The sequence below is a fragment of the Cynocephalus volans genome, chromosome 1, assembly GCF_027409185.1.
Source record: "Cynocephalus volans isolate mCynVol1 chromosome 1, mCynVol1.pri, whole genome shotgun sequence".
Lineage (NCBI taxonomy): Eukaryota > Metazoa > Chordata > Mammalia > Dermoptera > Cynocephalidae > Cynocephalus > Cynocephalus volans.
This window is the reverse complement of record NC_084460.1, coordinates 228735366-228751922: the sequence shown is the minus strand read 5'-3', so window position 1 is coordinate 228751922 and position 16557 is coordinate 228735366. Positions and strand designations below refer to the sequence as shown.

The 16557-nt window shown below is 41.8% G+C and overlaps 1 protein-coding gene across 1 annotated transcript in view; it reads left to right on the top strand.

Moving 5' to 3' along the window:
• The window catches only part of PLA2R1 (phospholipase A2 receptor 1), a 132805-nt gene that overhangs the window by 54142 nt on the left and 62106 nt on the right, over nt 1–16557 (top strand). Inside the window, 3 exon segments of the mRNA XM_063106482.1 lie at nt 10122–10316; nt 11592–11749; nt 15405–15503. Coding sequence (XP_062962552.1) covers nt 10122–10316; nt 11592–11749; nt 15405–15503 — 452 coding nt within the window.

Below are 16557 nucleotides of genomic sequence, written 5' to 3'. Positions count from 1 at the left end.
CAGCTGATAGACGAGGGGTGCAGAAGACACGCCCCAACCCAGCACAGTGTGCACAGAGGGGGGAGACGTGCGGCCAGGGAGGCGGAGACTGGACAGAAACCACACACCCGGTGGGGTCGCCACTGCACGATCTAACAGCCTGGGCCAGAGCACACTGAACGGGGAGAAGTCCTGTACAGAAAGTGAAAGCTCAACAGAGATCACACACCCTGTGGTACGTGATCCACCAGCCCAGCAGAGTACAAGCTGACCAGAAAGGTGGATCCCCGGAGAAGCCCAAGACCCGAGGCAACCACACACACAAGACACTAGAGGCCAACTGAGCAGTCACGGCGGGAGCCATACCAAATTGGCAACCACAGCAACATCCTAGTTAGTCATTAGTCTTAAACCGGTGGACTGTGAAACCCCCTGCCACAATGAATAAACACCAAAAAAAAGACACCAGAAATACAAAAAATCAAGAAAGTACACCACCAAAAGTTAATAAATCTCATACTCTAGATCCTATAGAACAAGAAGCCCTTGAAATAACTGATAAGGAATTTCGAGTGATAATTCTAAGGAAACTGAATGAGATACAAGAAAACTCAGCTAGACATCATGATGAAATGAGGAAAAGTATACAGGATCTGAAAGAGGAAATATACAAGGAAATCAATGTCCTGAAAAAAAATGTAGCAGAACTTGCTGAACTGAAGAAGTTATTCAGCGAAATAAAAAACACAACGGAGAGTTTAACCAGCAGGCTTGTCGAAGTTGAAGAGAGAACCTCTGAACTTGAAGATGGGCTGTTTGAAATAACACAAGCAGACAAAAAGAAAGAAAAAAGAATCAAGGACATGGAAGAAAATCTGAGAGAGATATCAGACAACCTCAAGCGCTCAAATATCCGAGTCATGGGTATTCCAGAAGGGGAGGAAAATGGAGATTCCATTGAAAACATATTCAACAAAATAGTGGCAGAAAACTTCCCAGGTATAGGAAAAATCACAGATCTTCAGATCCAGGAAGCTCAACGATCTCCAAACGTATTCAACCCAAAAAGGCCTTCTCCAAGACATGTCATAGTCAAATTGGCAAAACTCAGAGACAAAGAGAGAATCTTAAAAGCTGCAAGAGAGAAGCATCAAATCACCTATAAGGGAGCCCCAATCAGGTTAACATCAGACTTTTCATCACAAACCCTAAAAGCTAGAAAGGAATGGGATGATATTTTCAAAATACTAAAAGACAAAGATTGCCAGCCAAGAATACTCTACCCTGCAAGGCTATCCTTCCGAAATGAGGGGCAAATAGTATATTTCTCAGACAAACAAAAACTGCGGGAGTTCACTACCACAAGACCACCCTTACAAGAAATCCTCAAGGGAGTACTGGGTTTGGTTCCTGAAAAATAACTACCACTGCCATAAAAACCTAAGAAAAATCTAAACCCGCTAGTATAATAAAAATGGCATTCATGAAGAGAAAACAAGCTAACAAAAACACTATCTACAACCTAAGGAACCAACAAACAAAGAAACCAAACAGTAAATCAGAAAGCAAGGAACAAAAGACACCTAAGACAACCAAACAACCAATAAAATGCTAGGAATAAATCAACACCTTTCAATAACAACTCTTAATGTTAAAGGCTTAAATTCCCCAATTAAAAGACACAGACTGGCTGACTGGATCAAAAAGCAGGACCCAACTATATGCTGCCTACAAGAGACCCACCTCACCCATAAAGATTCACACAGACTAAGAGTAAAAGGATGGAAAAAGATTTACCATGCAAACAGAAAAGAAAAACGAGCTGGAGTGGCTATTCTTCTATCTGACAAAATAGACTTTAAACTAAAAACCATAAAAAGAGACAATGAGGGACACTACTTAATGATAAAAGGACTGATCCATCAAGAAGACATAACAATCATAAACATGTACGCACCCAATGTTGGAGCAGCCAGATTTATAAAACAAACTCTATTAGACCTAAAGAAGGAAATAGACACTAATACCATAATAGCAGGGGACCTGAACACTCCACTGTCAATATTAGACAGATCATCTAGGCAAAGAATCAGTAGAGAAACACAAGATCTAAACAAGACTCTAGACCAATTGGAATTGGCAGATATCTACAGAACATTCCACCCAACAACCTCAGAATATTCATTCTTCTCATCAGCACATGGATCATTCTCCAAGATAGATCACATATTAGGTCACAAATCAAGTCTCAATAAATTCAAAAAAATTGGAATTATCCCATGTATCTTCTCAGACCACAATGGATTAAAACTAGAAATTAATAACAAACAAAACTCTGGAAACTATACAAACACATGGAAATTAAACAGCATTCTACTTAATGACATATGGGTCCAAGAAGAAATCAAGCAGGAAATCAAAAAGTTTATTGAAACTAATGAAAACAATGATACATCATACCAAAACCTGTGGGATACTGCAAAAGCAGTATTGAGGGGAAAATTTATTGCATTAAATGCTCACTTCAGAAGAATGGAAAGATGGCAAGTGAACAACCTAATACTTCACCTTAAAGAACTAGAAAAACAAGAACAATCCAATCCTAAAGTTAGCAGACGGAAAGAAATCATTAAGATCAGAGCAGAACTGAATGAAATTGAAAACCAAAAAACAATTCAAAAGATCAACGAATCAAAAAGTTGGTTTTTTGAAAAGATAAATAAAATTGACAAACCATTAGCATGGCTAACAAAAAAAAGAAGAGAGAAGACTCAAATAACAAAAATTAGAAATGAAAAAGGCGATATTACAACTGATTCATCTGAAATACAAGGAATCATTCGAGACTACTATAAACAACTATACGCCAACAAATTTGAAAATCTGGAGGAAATGGATAAATTTCTGGACACACACAAGCTCCCAAAACTGAACCAAGAAGACGTAGAAAATTTGAACAGACCAATAACAGTAAAGGAGATTGAAGCTGTTATCAGAAGGCTCCCAACAAAGAAAAGCCCAGGACCAGATGGATTCACAGCAGAATTTTACCAAACATTCAAAGAGGAATTGACACCGATTCTTTACAAACTATTCCAAAAGATTGAAACGGACGCAAATCTCCCAAACTCATTCTATGAAGCAAACATCATCCTGATACCAAAACCAGGTAAAGATATAACCAAAAAAGAAAACTACAGGCCGATATCCTTGATGAATATAGATGCAAAAATCCTCACTAAAATACTAGCAAACAGAATACAGCAACACATACGAAAAATTATCCATCACGATCAAGTGGGATTCATCCCAGGGATGCAAGGTTGGTTCAACATACGCAAATCAATAAATGTGATACACCATATTAATAAACTCAAACACAAGGACCATATGATCATCTCTATAGATGCTGAAAAAGCATTTGATAAAGTTCAGCACTCATTCATGACAAAGACCCTCTATAAGTTAGGTATAGAGGGAAAGTATCTCAACATAATTAAAGCCATATATGCCAAACCCACTGCCAATATCATCCTGAATGGGGAAAAGCTGAAAGCTTTTCCTTTAAGAACAGGCACTAGACAAGGATGCCCACTCTCACCACTCCTATTCAACATAGTGTTGGAAGTACTAGCCAGAGCAATCAGAGAAGAGAAGGAAATAAAGGGCATCCAGATTGGAAAAGATGAAGTCAAACTGTCCCTGTTTGCAGATGACATGATCCTATATATCGAACAGCCTAAAACCTCTACAAAAAAACTGTTGGAATTGATAAATGATTTCAGCACAGTAGCAGGATACAAAATCAACACACAAAAATCAGTAGCATTTCTTTTCTCCAATAGTGAACATGCAGAAGGAGAAATCAAGAAAGCCTGCCCATTTACAATAGCCACCAAAAAAATAAAATACTTAGGAATTGAGTTAACCAAGGAGGTGAAAAATCTCTATAATGAGAACTACAAACCACTGCTGAGAGAAATTAGAGAGGATACAAGAAGATGGAAAGATATCCCATGCTCTTGGATTGGAAGAATCAACATAGTGAAAATGTCCATACTACCCAAAGTGATATACAAATTCAATGCAATCCCCATCAAAATTCCAAAGACATTTCTCTCAGAAATGGAAAAAACTATTCAGACATTTATATGGAACAATAAAAGACCACGAATAGCCAAAGCAATGCTCAGCAAAAAAAATAAAGCTGGAGGCATAACACTACCTGACTTTAAGCTATACTACAAAGCTATAATAACCAAAGCAGTATGGTACTGGCATAAAAACAGACACACTGACCAATGGAATAGAATAGAGAATCCAGAAATCAACCCTCACACTTACTGCCATCTGATCTTTGACAAAGGCACCAAGCCTATTCACTGGGGAAGGGACTGCCTCTTCAGCAAGTGGTGCTGGGATAACTGGATATCGTTATGCAGGAGAATGAAACTAGATCCATACCTCTCACCATATACTAAAATCAACTCAAAATGGATTAAGGATTTAAATATACACCCTGAGACAATAAAACTTCTTAAAGAAAACATAGGGGAAACACTTCAGGAAATAGGACTGGGCACAGACTTCATGAATACGACCCCAAAAGCACGGGCAACCAAAGGAAAAATAAACAAATGGGATTATATCAAACTAAAAAGCTTCTGCACAGCAAAAGAAACAATTAAAAGAGTTAAAAGACAACCAACAGAGTGGGAGAAAATATTTGCAAAATATACATCTGACAAAGGATTAATATCCAGAATATATAAGGAACTCAAACAACTTTACAAGAAGAAAACAAGCAACCCAATTAAAAAATGGGCAAAAGAGCTAAGTAGGCATTTCTCTAAGGAAGATATACAAATGGCCAACAGACATATGAAAAAATGCTCAACATCACTCAGCATCCGGGAAATGCAAATCAAAACCACATTGAGATACCACCTAACCCCAGTTAGGATGGCTAAAATCCAAAAGACTATGAACGATAAATGCTGGCGAGGCTGCGGAGAAAAAGGAACTCTCATACATTGTTGGTGGGACTGCAAAATGGTGCAGCCTCTATGGAAAATGGTATGGAGGTTCCTTAAACAATTGCAAATAGATCTACCATACGACCCAGCCATCCCACTGTTGGGAATATACCCAGAGGAATGGAAATCATCAAGTCGAAGGTATACCTGTTCCCCAATGTTCATCGCAGCACTCTTTACAATAGCCAAGAGTTGGAACCAGCCCAAATGCCCATCATCAGATGAGTGGATACGGAAAATGTGGTACATCTACACAATGGAATACTACTCAGCTATAAAAACGAATGAAATACTGCCATTTGCAACAACATGGATGGACCTCGAGAGAATTATATTAAGTGAAACAAGTCAGGCACAGAAAGAGAAATACCACATGTTCTCACTTATTGGTGGGAGCTAACAATTAATATATAAATTCACACACACACATACACACATACACACACAAACGGGGGGGGGGTAAGAAGATATAACAACCACAATTATTTGAAGTTGATACAACAAACAAACAGAAAGGACATGGTTGGGGGGGAGGGGGGGAGGGAGAAGGGAGGGAGGTTTTGGTGATGGGGAGCATTAATCAGCTACAATGTATATCGACAAAATAAAATTTAAAAAAAAAAAAAAAAAAAAAAATGAATAGGATAATGTAATATTAGTTCCAGGTAGAAGCAGTGATATAGTCTCCACGTGATTCCTTCAGACATTTTCAGTGTTGGAGTTGCATGTGAGTGCCTCTGTGACCTAGGCACTTGAGAACTTAGTGATTTCTTGCTAAGATTAGTAGCACTGTATTGGGTCATTGAGGATGGTGTGTTAGTCCATTTTGTGTTATTATAACAGAAATACCTGAAACTGGGTAATTTATAAAGAACAGAGGTTTATTTGGCTTACAATTCTGGGACAGCTGCATCTGGCATGGGCCTCAAGCTGCTTCTACTCATGGCGGCAAGCAGCAAGCGGCAAGCAGCCAGCAGCAGATACAAGCAGATCACATGGCAAGAGGAAGCAAGAGAGAGAGGGGGGAGGCGCCAGGGTCCTTTTAAACAACCAACTCTCGTGGGAGCTAATAGAGCAAGAACTCACTCATTAATCCCCCCACCCACGGAGAGAGCATTAATCAATTCGTGAGTGATCCACCCGCATGACTCAATCAGTTTCCAACACTGCCACATTGGGGATCAAATTTCCACATGAGTTTTGGGGGGACAATACATCCAAACTCTATCACATGGGCAAGCTGTCAGTTTCTTGAGAGAAGTACCTAGGTGCTCTGTCACTCTTTGTCTGGGATTGACGACTCTGGGCCAGGGCCAGCAAGTGTCCCCTGACCCTGATAGGTGCACTGGAGTATACTGGAACTCCTCAAATTGAAGGGTGACCCCCTTGTGTCAATGAAGTTGAGTGGGGGTGGCAAGGGGTCCTGCATATGGCTAGTGTGCCTAGTGTGTTGGGCAGGGTACCTGGTATGGTAGCTGCATGGAGGGAGGGTCAGGATGCCTGGAGCAGCAGCTGCACAGGTGGGCCCTTTGCTTGGCTGGGGAGCCTGGAGCAGAGGCTGTGGGGGGATGGGGGCTGTTGCAGCAGTTGTGTGGGAGGGCCCTAGTGCAGCTGGGGTGCCCGGAGCAGCAACTGAATGGGAGAGGGTCCTGCATGCAGCTGGGGAGCCTGAAGCAGCAGCTGCACAGGAGGTGCCATGTATGGTTGAGTTAGCTGGAACAGCAGCTCTGCAGGGGGCCCCACCCACAGCCAGGGAGCCTGGATCAGCAGTTGCATGGGGGATGGCCCACTTGCAGCCAGGGAGCCTGGTACAATGGCTGCATGGAGGGCCTGCACACAGCAGGAGTACCTGTTGTGGCAGCTGCACAGGATGGGGGACCTGCAATGCATGGGCAGCTGCTGGTGGCTTTGGTGGTGGTAGCATCCTGGGCCATGCTGCAAGCAGCAGGGGGGTGTGGTTGTAGCAGCAGCAGTAGCCACGCTGCAGATGGCAGAGGTGAGGAGTGGATGAACCTCTCTGTGGGAAGGTGGGCAACAGTCCTGGGTTCAGATGATGGCGCCAGTGACTTTAGCGGTGGCAGCAGTGGGCCTGCTCTGGTCTTCTGCAGGAAGAACGTGCCCTGAGTATCTCTGGTTCACCATCGTCCCACAATTCCTCATCCTGCAAGATTCTGCTGAGAAGTTCACTGATAGTCTAATAAGGATTCCCTTATATGTTACTTGACTCTTTTTTATTGCTACTTTTAAAATTGTGTCTTTGTTTTTGACTTTTGATAGTTTGATTATAATGTGGCTCAGTGAAGACCTCTTTGGGTTGAATCTGTTTGGGGACCTTTAAGCTTCACGAATCTGGATGTTCATATCTCTCCTAAGACATGGAAAATTTTCCACAATTATTTCATTAAGTAAACTTTCTATCCCTTTTTGTGTGTCTTCTCCTGAAACTCCCATAATGTGAAACTTTATTCACTTAACAGTGTCCCATATGTCCTATAGGTTGTCTTCACTCTTTTTCATTTTTTTCTTTCTTTCCTTTCTCTTTGACTAGGTAATTTCAAAAGACTTCTCTTCAAGTACACAGATTCTTTCTTCTGCTTAGTCTAGTCTACTGTTGAAGCTCTCTATTGTGTTTTTTATTTCATTCATTGAATTCTTCAGCTCCAAGGTTTCTCTTTGGATCTTTTTTTATATTTATCTGTATGTTCAGTTTCTCATTCAGATCATGAATTGTTTTCCTGATTTCATTTTTCTACCTGTATTCTCTTGTATCTCACTGCATTTTCTTAAGATTATTATTTTGAATTTCATTTCAAGCAATTTGTATATTTCCTTTTCTTTGGGGTCAATTCTTAGAGAATTATTGTGTTCCTTTGGTCATGTTTCCTTGCTTTTCCATGTTTGTTGTGTCCCTGTGTTAATGTCTGCACACCTGGTGGAATAGTCACTTCTTCCAAACTTTATAAAGTGGCTTTAATAGGAAAAGACTTTCACCTCCAGATGGGTCTTAGGGTGCCAGTTGGGAAGGGTGCAGTGGCTCTGGTTCTGAGTAGATGCAGTTGTATAGCCTCCATGCAGCTTCTTTAGATGCAATCAACACCAACACACAGTGACTGTGGGTGCCTAAGTCCCCCAGGCTGTAGGAGTTTGTGGCACCAGCAGTGGTAGCATGTACTGTTAGAGTCTTCAGTGTCAAAGGCTTTTGGGGTCCTCCTGTACTAGTTTTCCCACAATGGTGAATCTTAAATGAGGGGACTCCTCTTGGTATTGGGTCTGAATTGGCACAAAGGCAGCTGCAGTGGCACTGGGTTCCAGGACATGGATTCTCAGAGCAACTTAGGAACCAAGGTCCTGGGCTCAGGGTCTTGCAGACCCACTGTGGCATCTGGGACTTGGGACACTGATTTACTCTCCAAGGCACTGTGGATGCAGATTGCCCACAAAGGTGGGGGTTTTTACTCTGAGGCACGCTCCAGCAGCCTGGGTACAGGGGGCTGGGTTTTAGCTGTGGCTCTGATGCTGGGAGGCAGGGCACAGCACTGGCACAGCTCCATAGAAGAAGGGGTGCTCTGCAGGTTTGGCCCCAGAAATATGGGCACAGCTGTAATTTGGAAACCAGAGCCAACAAGGCATAGTGGCAACTCAGGCCCTGGGGGTGAGGAACCACATCATGGTAACTGTGAATGCTGGGGCAGTAGGACATTGCCATATCCCAGGCTCTGTGAGGACCAATGCAGCAGCAGCAAGGACCCAGGCATGGCAGAGTGTAGGTGTGGCTTGGACCCAGGTGACGAGGAGCAGTGTAGCAACAACTCCACTCCTCAGTGAGGTGGGGTGCCTCAGGAGCTCAGGCTCTGGTAGCTAATCCAGTTTCAGGGAAGCAGGGTATTACCATTGTTCAGCCTCGAGGGCAGAGTGTCCCAGCTCAGCCAGTGCTCTGTTTCCCTGGGACATGGGGTGCCACATCAGCTCAGCCCTGGGAGTAGTGGCGGTTCAGCTCGGCCAAAGCACCAATTCCCTTTTACACAGGGTGCTGCTCAGATCAGTTGCTGGGAGCGTGACTGTTCTGGGCAGCCATGGTACCATTTCTTCAGGAGGTGGGGTGCTGCTTCAGCTCAGGTGCCAAGGGCATGACTGCTATGGGCAGCCAAGGCAGGGATTCCCCAGGGGGCAGGGCAACAAGCCAGCTCAGCCCTGGGGAGCAAAAGCAGCAGCAACTCAGAGGGTGGGAGAAGGGGCTGTATAGCAGCTTGGCCTCATGGGATGGGGTGTAGCAGCAGCTTGGCTTGGGGATGGCAGGCCATCAGGCAGGGTGGTGCTGTAGTGACAAAGCATCAGGGTTGGAAAAGTGCAGTGGCTACTCACCCCCAGTGTAGGACACACTCCATCAGTGCTTCTTTTTCCAAGATGGCATAGCACAGCAGCTACACAGACCATGGTGGGCAGGGCACAGCATTGGCTTCTTCTGTGGAGTGAGCGCAGCCATGTGGACAATAGACAGCTCTCTCGGCTGGGCTTAGTACCTGTTGAAGACTGCAGGAGTTCCCAGTGATGAGGACCGTAGGTGTCCAAGGCGATGATGGGGGCTGCTGGGGTCCTCTTGCTCACCCTTTCCCAGCAAAGTGAAGTACCTCTGGTTCCAAGCTGATACCAACTGGGAGACAGGGTGGTGGAGGTGAGGTGTTTCCTTCTATTCTCTGTGTGGCCACCCTGAGTTGCTGTGCTCCACAGGGTTTCTGCTGCTCCCTGGATATACTCCAGCACTCCTCTTCAGCTACCTGCATCAAAATGTAGTTGTCTATTTGTTGCTTTGGCTGTCCCTGTGTGGGAGGGGATGGTGTCCCTACTCTCCTGACTTCTTTGTACCTTAGATGCCTCATCTGGAAAATGAAGCTCTGAGATTCACTCAATCCTAGGTCAAGATATACATCACAGATTAGAACCTTCTCAACTCTGAAGATCGAGAATTCCATGATTTATATGTCATTTCATATGTTTCTGTTTTTCACATTTTTAAAGTAATCATATTGATGGCAATTTACATAAAGGATAAAAAGTAATGTTAAAATACTTGTGGAAAATGACATTGTTTATTGTTGGTTCAAAAAGAAATAGATGCTTGGAGATACCATGCTACCCACTGTGAGTCTGGCTGGAATCCCTATAATCGTAATTGCTACAAACTTCAGAAAGAAGAAAAGACCTGGAATGAGGCTTTGCATTCTTGCCAGTCTGATAATAGTGCATTAATAGACATAGCTTCATTAGCAGAAGTGGAGTTTCTTGTGACCCTCCTTGGAGATGGTGAGTGCCAGCTGCCTTTGATTTAAGAGGTATGGAATATAATGTAGTAACTTCTTTTATTAATGAAGCTGAAAATGAAACTTAAGCTATTTAAAAGTGATTATTTGCAGCACATATATTTAAAGTTTCTAATTACTATCTGGGAGTGCAAATTCATTGGATTTTTACGAAATACATGCTTAGAAACTTTGTAACATCTTCACATATGCCAAATACATCAGGTGGGTTTTTAATTTTTTTAAGGGGCAAAGGTCATTTCCTAAAAGTTCTAAAAAAAAAAAACCCTAAGCCTGTAATTTAACTTTATGGCCACTATATAGCAGTGGTGTGCTAATAATTGGATTTCAAAAATTTTAGCCAATGTAAATGAATAAAATTTTTGGCGTGGTGGTTTCCAGACTGTGTGCTGTGTTCAGGAGTTCCAGGCTCCTGTGCCTTCACCCAGCTTTGGTCCATCAGAACAGGTCTGCTTCTCCCTGTGTCATATATTTGACATGGAATTCTGCTGAAAAACATTAAAATCACTGACTTGACTTTTCAATTTTTAAAAAGGAAAAGAAATCCCCAAACTCTACTCTGATGACCTTTTCAATGTTAGGTTTTAGTTTGGGGTGACAACATAAATCCCTCTCTGTCATTTTTCCTAATCCTTTGTGTTTGAGATTAAAAGAGCCCTGCAGCTGCCTTTATCTCAACAAGGACCGTTTAACATCTCTCAGCCAGTTAGGGTCTTTTCACCCTACCTAGGCTGTCAAGCTTTAGTAACATTTCCAGCAGCCCCATTGCTTGCCTTTCAATGCCTTTAAGAGCTTCTGCTCCTTTTTCTTCAGCAGCAAAAAAAAAAATATTGAAAAAAGAAGGCGAGAGAAAATATATCTTAAAATTAGACTATCGTTAAAAGTTTGTTTTTCATGTGCCCTTTTCATAATCCAGTAGAACTATCTATTTTTCCCTTTCTCTAGGCAGAAACAAAACCAGACATTTCAGATCTACTTTACACATAGTCCCAGGAATCTCACGTGCTTAAGCTTTATCCATACACTGGCTTTTAGCTCACGCTCTGCCTCCCTTATAAGACCTGTATTGGGCAGATCTACATATCGTGGGGGGAAAATGTTTAAACAGGTATTTTACACCGAGGCTTAAACGTGTTTCATCACATGCAGAAATAAAGAAAAACAACATGCAAAGTGTATATTTTGGTAATAATCCCAATGTGTTATGTCCTTTGCAAATAATAGCATCTTATAAGTAATTTACATTTATCTCTTACAGAAAATGCATCAGAAGCATGGATTGGTTTGAGCAGCAATAAAATTCCAGTTTCCTTTGAATGGTCTAATGGCTCCTCTGTCATCTTTACTAATTGGCACAGACTTGAACCCCACATTTTTCCAAATAGAAGCCAGCTATGTGTCTCAGCAGAACAATCTGTAAGTTGATTGATTTCTTCAGTGTTCACTTTGCTGGGCTTGTATTGAGGGCCACCTGCACCAGGAACTTGGGCTGTGGCAGAGACCAAGATAGGCACAGTCCCTTCTCCTCATGGGGCTTTCCTGCTGGGCAGTAAACAAGGATATATATATAAAAAAAAAAAAGGTAATTATAGTTGTAGTGATTGCTCCAAGGAAATAGGTGACATAAAAGGGAGAAGCTTGGGTTGGGGCAGCTACTTCAGACAGGACAGTCACAGAAAGCCTCTCTGAAGAGGTGACATTTGAGCAGAGACTTAAAGAAAAACAAAGCAGAACAAAAAACTCTCAAAGAACAGGGGGAGGAACATTCCAGGCAGAGGGCAGCAAGTGCAAAGGCCAAAGGCAACTAAGCTTGCCGGGTTTAATGACTACAAAGGAGACAGGTGGGGAGGAGGAGGTAGGAGATGGAGTGGGAGGGACGCCCAGATGGCAGGCCGATAGGGCGTGGTAGAGGAACCACGAGTGTGCTTCAAGGAGACAGAGATCTGCTTTACATTTTAAAAAGTAACTGTGACTGCTGCACAGAGAATGGCTTGGAGAGGGATAAAATGGAAGCAGAAAAGCCAGTGTGGAGGCTACTCCAGGGCTGAATTAGGGTAGTGACTATGAGGAGAAGTGGACAGATTCAGGTATGATTTGGAGGAAGGCTTTGTTGCTCAATTAGATGTGGGGATGAGAGAGAAGCAGGTGTGTGGCTTGAGCGACCGCCGTTTTGGTGGATGGTGGTGCCCTTGACAGCCACAGTGAAGAAGAGCGAAGAACCGAAGTCAGAAGGTTACTCTGGAGTGTGATGGTTTTTCAGCTCCATTATCTTGCTAACATAAAAGGATTTAAACAGTATGTGTAACCTCTGAAAACTGTGAATCAATGGCAAATCTTGCTTTTTTCCTCACATGAACGAAGTGGTCCCAGTGGCCTGAACATCACACTTATCCCTGTGTTCTAGTCTCCCATTTATCTAAAACATCCAATTATAGAATTAGTTTAACCCCAAGCCATTTGAATGGTTTATTTTATGTTTAAAACAGGCTGAATCTCCTTGATCTGCTGCTGAATGCACTGGCTGAGTTTTAGGAGGTTACTGGGATTTGGTAGGCATCCTCATTCTTTCCACCCACCAGAATACCATGTCGAGCTCCCCCAAGAAGCAGTTCATTAAATGTTACTTAAGTAGCTTGACAAAGTGATTGTGCCAACCAAACATGGAAAATTTCTAAGCACTTACTTTTGTGACATGTTTCTTTGTTTTATCTTTTAAGGTTGACATGGACTTGTGCATTTACAATTATATATGCTAAGGTAGTGTCTCTGAGTCAGATTTGAGGAGGAAGAAACAATGACCTCTCTAAATGTTTGTCTTGTATCTAGCTCTGCTGAAACCCACCACAGTTTATTCTAAGAATTTGATGCTTTATTGCTTCATTGATTTTGATAAAATTAAGATAACTTTCATTTCTTATGGACAGACAAGGGTATTTTATTTACCGTGTTTACGGAACAGGAACCAACATTTGGGCAAGGTTTTTTTTTTTAATTGAGCTCTTTTGTTGTTGGTGGCGGTGCTGGGTTTTTTTTGGTGGCTGGCCAGTTTGGGGATCAAAACCCTTGACCTTGATATTATCAGCATCACACTTTAACCAAGTGAGCTAACTAGCCAGCCTCTGAACAGGGATTATTTTTAAGAGCACAGAAGTTAAGTATTAATATTATTGGATGGGTCAGGACAATGCTGCTATAAGTGTGATATTTTGTGACCCCTTTTTTGGCAGCTCAGTAGCTCCTTAAATAGTAGGCATATGAAAATTAACACTTATTTCCATGAAGTAGAACACAATATGAATATAATTATTATAATTAACAAGTTACCTAATCATGGCTGACACCTAAATTTGAATATGAGAGCATAGGAAATTATTTATTTGTTCATCCATCCATCCATCCAAGTAACTGCAGAATGAGTGACCCAACCCTATAACTGGATAGTTTGCTGGAAAACTCTGTGGGGGAGGAGTATTAGTTCATTTCTGTTGCTTGTAACCAAATACCTGAAACTGGGTAATTTATAAGGAAATAGAATTTATTTCTTACAGCTTCAGAGGCTGGGAAGTCCAATGTGCAGGGAACACATCTGGTGAGGGCTTTTGTTGGTGTGACTCTGTAGTGACACAGGGTACCACATGGCAAAATGGCTGAGCAAGAGAGAGAGCTAACCTGTTCACTCACTCTCTTTATAAAGCCATCAGAACCACACCCATTAAACCATCAGTTTATTACTGCATGAATGGATCAATCCATTCACTAGGGCATGGTCCTCACAATCTAATCACTTCTTAACGGCCCCACCTTTCAATTACCATAACAGGATTTCCCACCCTCAACACTGTTATTGTGAGGATGAATTCATGAATCTTTGAGGGGCACAATTCAACTCAGCAGGAGGGGTGCAGGGCTCCTCCTACAGCTGAAGGTATCAGCCACAGACAGACATGGTATTTTTCTGAGGGTCATGGAAGGACCCCATATTCCCCTAAAATTCTGTATGCCTGACATACCACCTAAAATTTGAATTGTGTAGTTTAACCCTAAGGTTCTGATTTGTGTTAAAATAAAACATCCTTTGGGAGGATAAAATTTTAATCTGTTGGGAGTTAATGTATCATTATTAACAAAGGATCTGGGAGTAGCCTTCAGCAGAATTAGGAGAACGCATAAAGGTATCTATATGCCCATCATACAGAAAGGAAATGGGGTGGTTCTCTGAAGAATTGGTGATAAAGAATGGTGGGGGCCAAACATGGATTTTAGTTATGAAAATTTTATTACAATAAGTCATGGTAGTTTTCAGGCATTTCCCCATCATCAGGCTTATACATGACGGCAGCAAAGCATTCAATATAACAGTTGGAAGTGGTTGAAGAGAGGAAGCAGCATTCTCACTTGGTCAGGGGATGGCTGCATCCAAGTGGTTCCCAATGTGTGGGCCCCAGACCAGTAGCAACAACATCACCCGACAATGTGCTAGAAATGCAAGTTCTCAGGTCCCGCCAGACTACTGAATGAGACACTCCGATCATGGGGCCCAGGCAAATGGGTTCAGTAACTCCTCCAGGTGATTCCAGGTGCACACTAACGATTGAGAACCTCTGTTCTAGCCCATCCTTTAAAAGAAAAGTCGAGAACAGCTTAATGAAAGTTAGGCTGACCTTGCTATCAATTCTAACTCCAATTTTTACTGACCATAGGAACTAGTACAAAATATTAAACCTAACCTTTAAAATGGGAATAATAACGCCCACCTCACAGGAATAATGAGATAATATATGAAGATCACTGGGCATTAAGCCTGGCATGTGGCAACAATCAAGAAACATAAGTTGCTCCCTCCCTCCTGCCCACCCAAATCAAGACTGCACACCTTGGACCTGTTACGTGCTGGAGAGAGCACAGGGCCTCCCACCTGTAGAGAGAGTATCAGTCAACCCTTTCTGTGAGCCTGAGACATTACACTCATCCAGAAACGCTTATTATTAATCGTATTTTTATTCAAATAATTGGTGTTGCCCATCAGCATAGAGTGTATTCATTCATTCATCTGTAACATTTTTCTCCTCAGGAGGGACACTGGAGAGTTAAAAATTGTGAAGAAACACTTTTTTACATTTGTGAAAAACCAGGCCATGTCCTTTCTGACAGTGGATCAGGATGTCAAGAGGTAAGTGCTGCTAATAGTGTGATTTAGGTACAGCGACTTCATAACTAGAATACCGTTCCTGCCGTTGATTTAAACTGAATCTCAGTCCTCTTCCTCTCTTCCTCTCCCTCCGTCCTTCCCTCCTCTGTTTTTTCTGAGTGTGAGCTACTTTTTACAAACCAAACAATTATCAGGCAGAGGATTTGCAGCCCAAGATCATTGTCTCAGTATCCTCTTTGACCTGAGACTATTTTTCTTTTGAGGTAAAAAATGTAATGATCCTGTTGTACCTGCTGCACAAACAATGACTGTCCCGTGATGCCCGGTCTCATACATAGAAAAACTATGTCAGAGAGAAAAATAACACACCCGGAGTCTTGCCTTCCTCTACATCTTTCTTAGACTTCAATATTTGAATACAATACAGTAATGGAGAAAAGTACACGTTTTGCAATATATTTACTATTTGGGAAAGGGATAACAAAAATACTTTAGTATTTTAAGTAACAAAGTATTTTATATACTTTAAGCAATAAAAGGTACTTCATACTTTAAGTTTAAACTTAAAAGGTAGCTTATGATCTGCTTTAAATTTCTTGAAATACGTTCAATACCCTGGAGCAAAGTTACATAAAATCTACCTATCAGTGTGCTCAGCACATGCGCTCATGTGTTCTCTCTCTCTCTGTCTGCTTCTCTCTCTCTCTCTTTTTCTCTCATTGGAAATTTCTATACTGTATGAGTCTCAAAAAAGTTCCCAGACCTGGTTTTTATGTAATTCTGCTTTAATTATTTTCTCTTCTAATTCAATTATTTATGTTCCAACTAAACAATGACCCATCTCTCCAGAAACTGCATTTTGGTCCTTAATCAACATGTAAAACATATGAACTGCTCTTCACACTCTATTCATAACACATATGCTATCACTGATGTGTCACCATTTTATCTAATGATTACAATTCCTGAATTAATTACAGCTGTCGCTGACCTCATGTCTACTTGATCAGAAATATTGGGGGGAAAGTTTGTCTTATTGTGGATTTCAAGGCAGCTTAACATGTTTTGTTTTTGT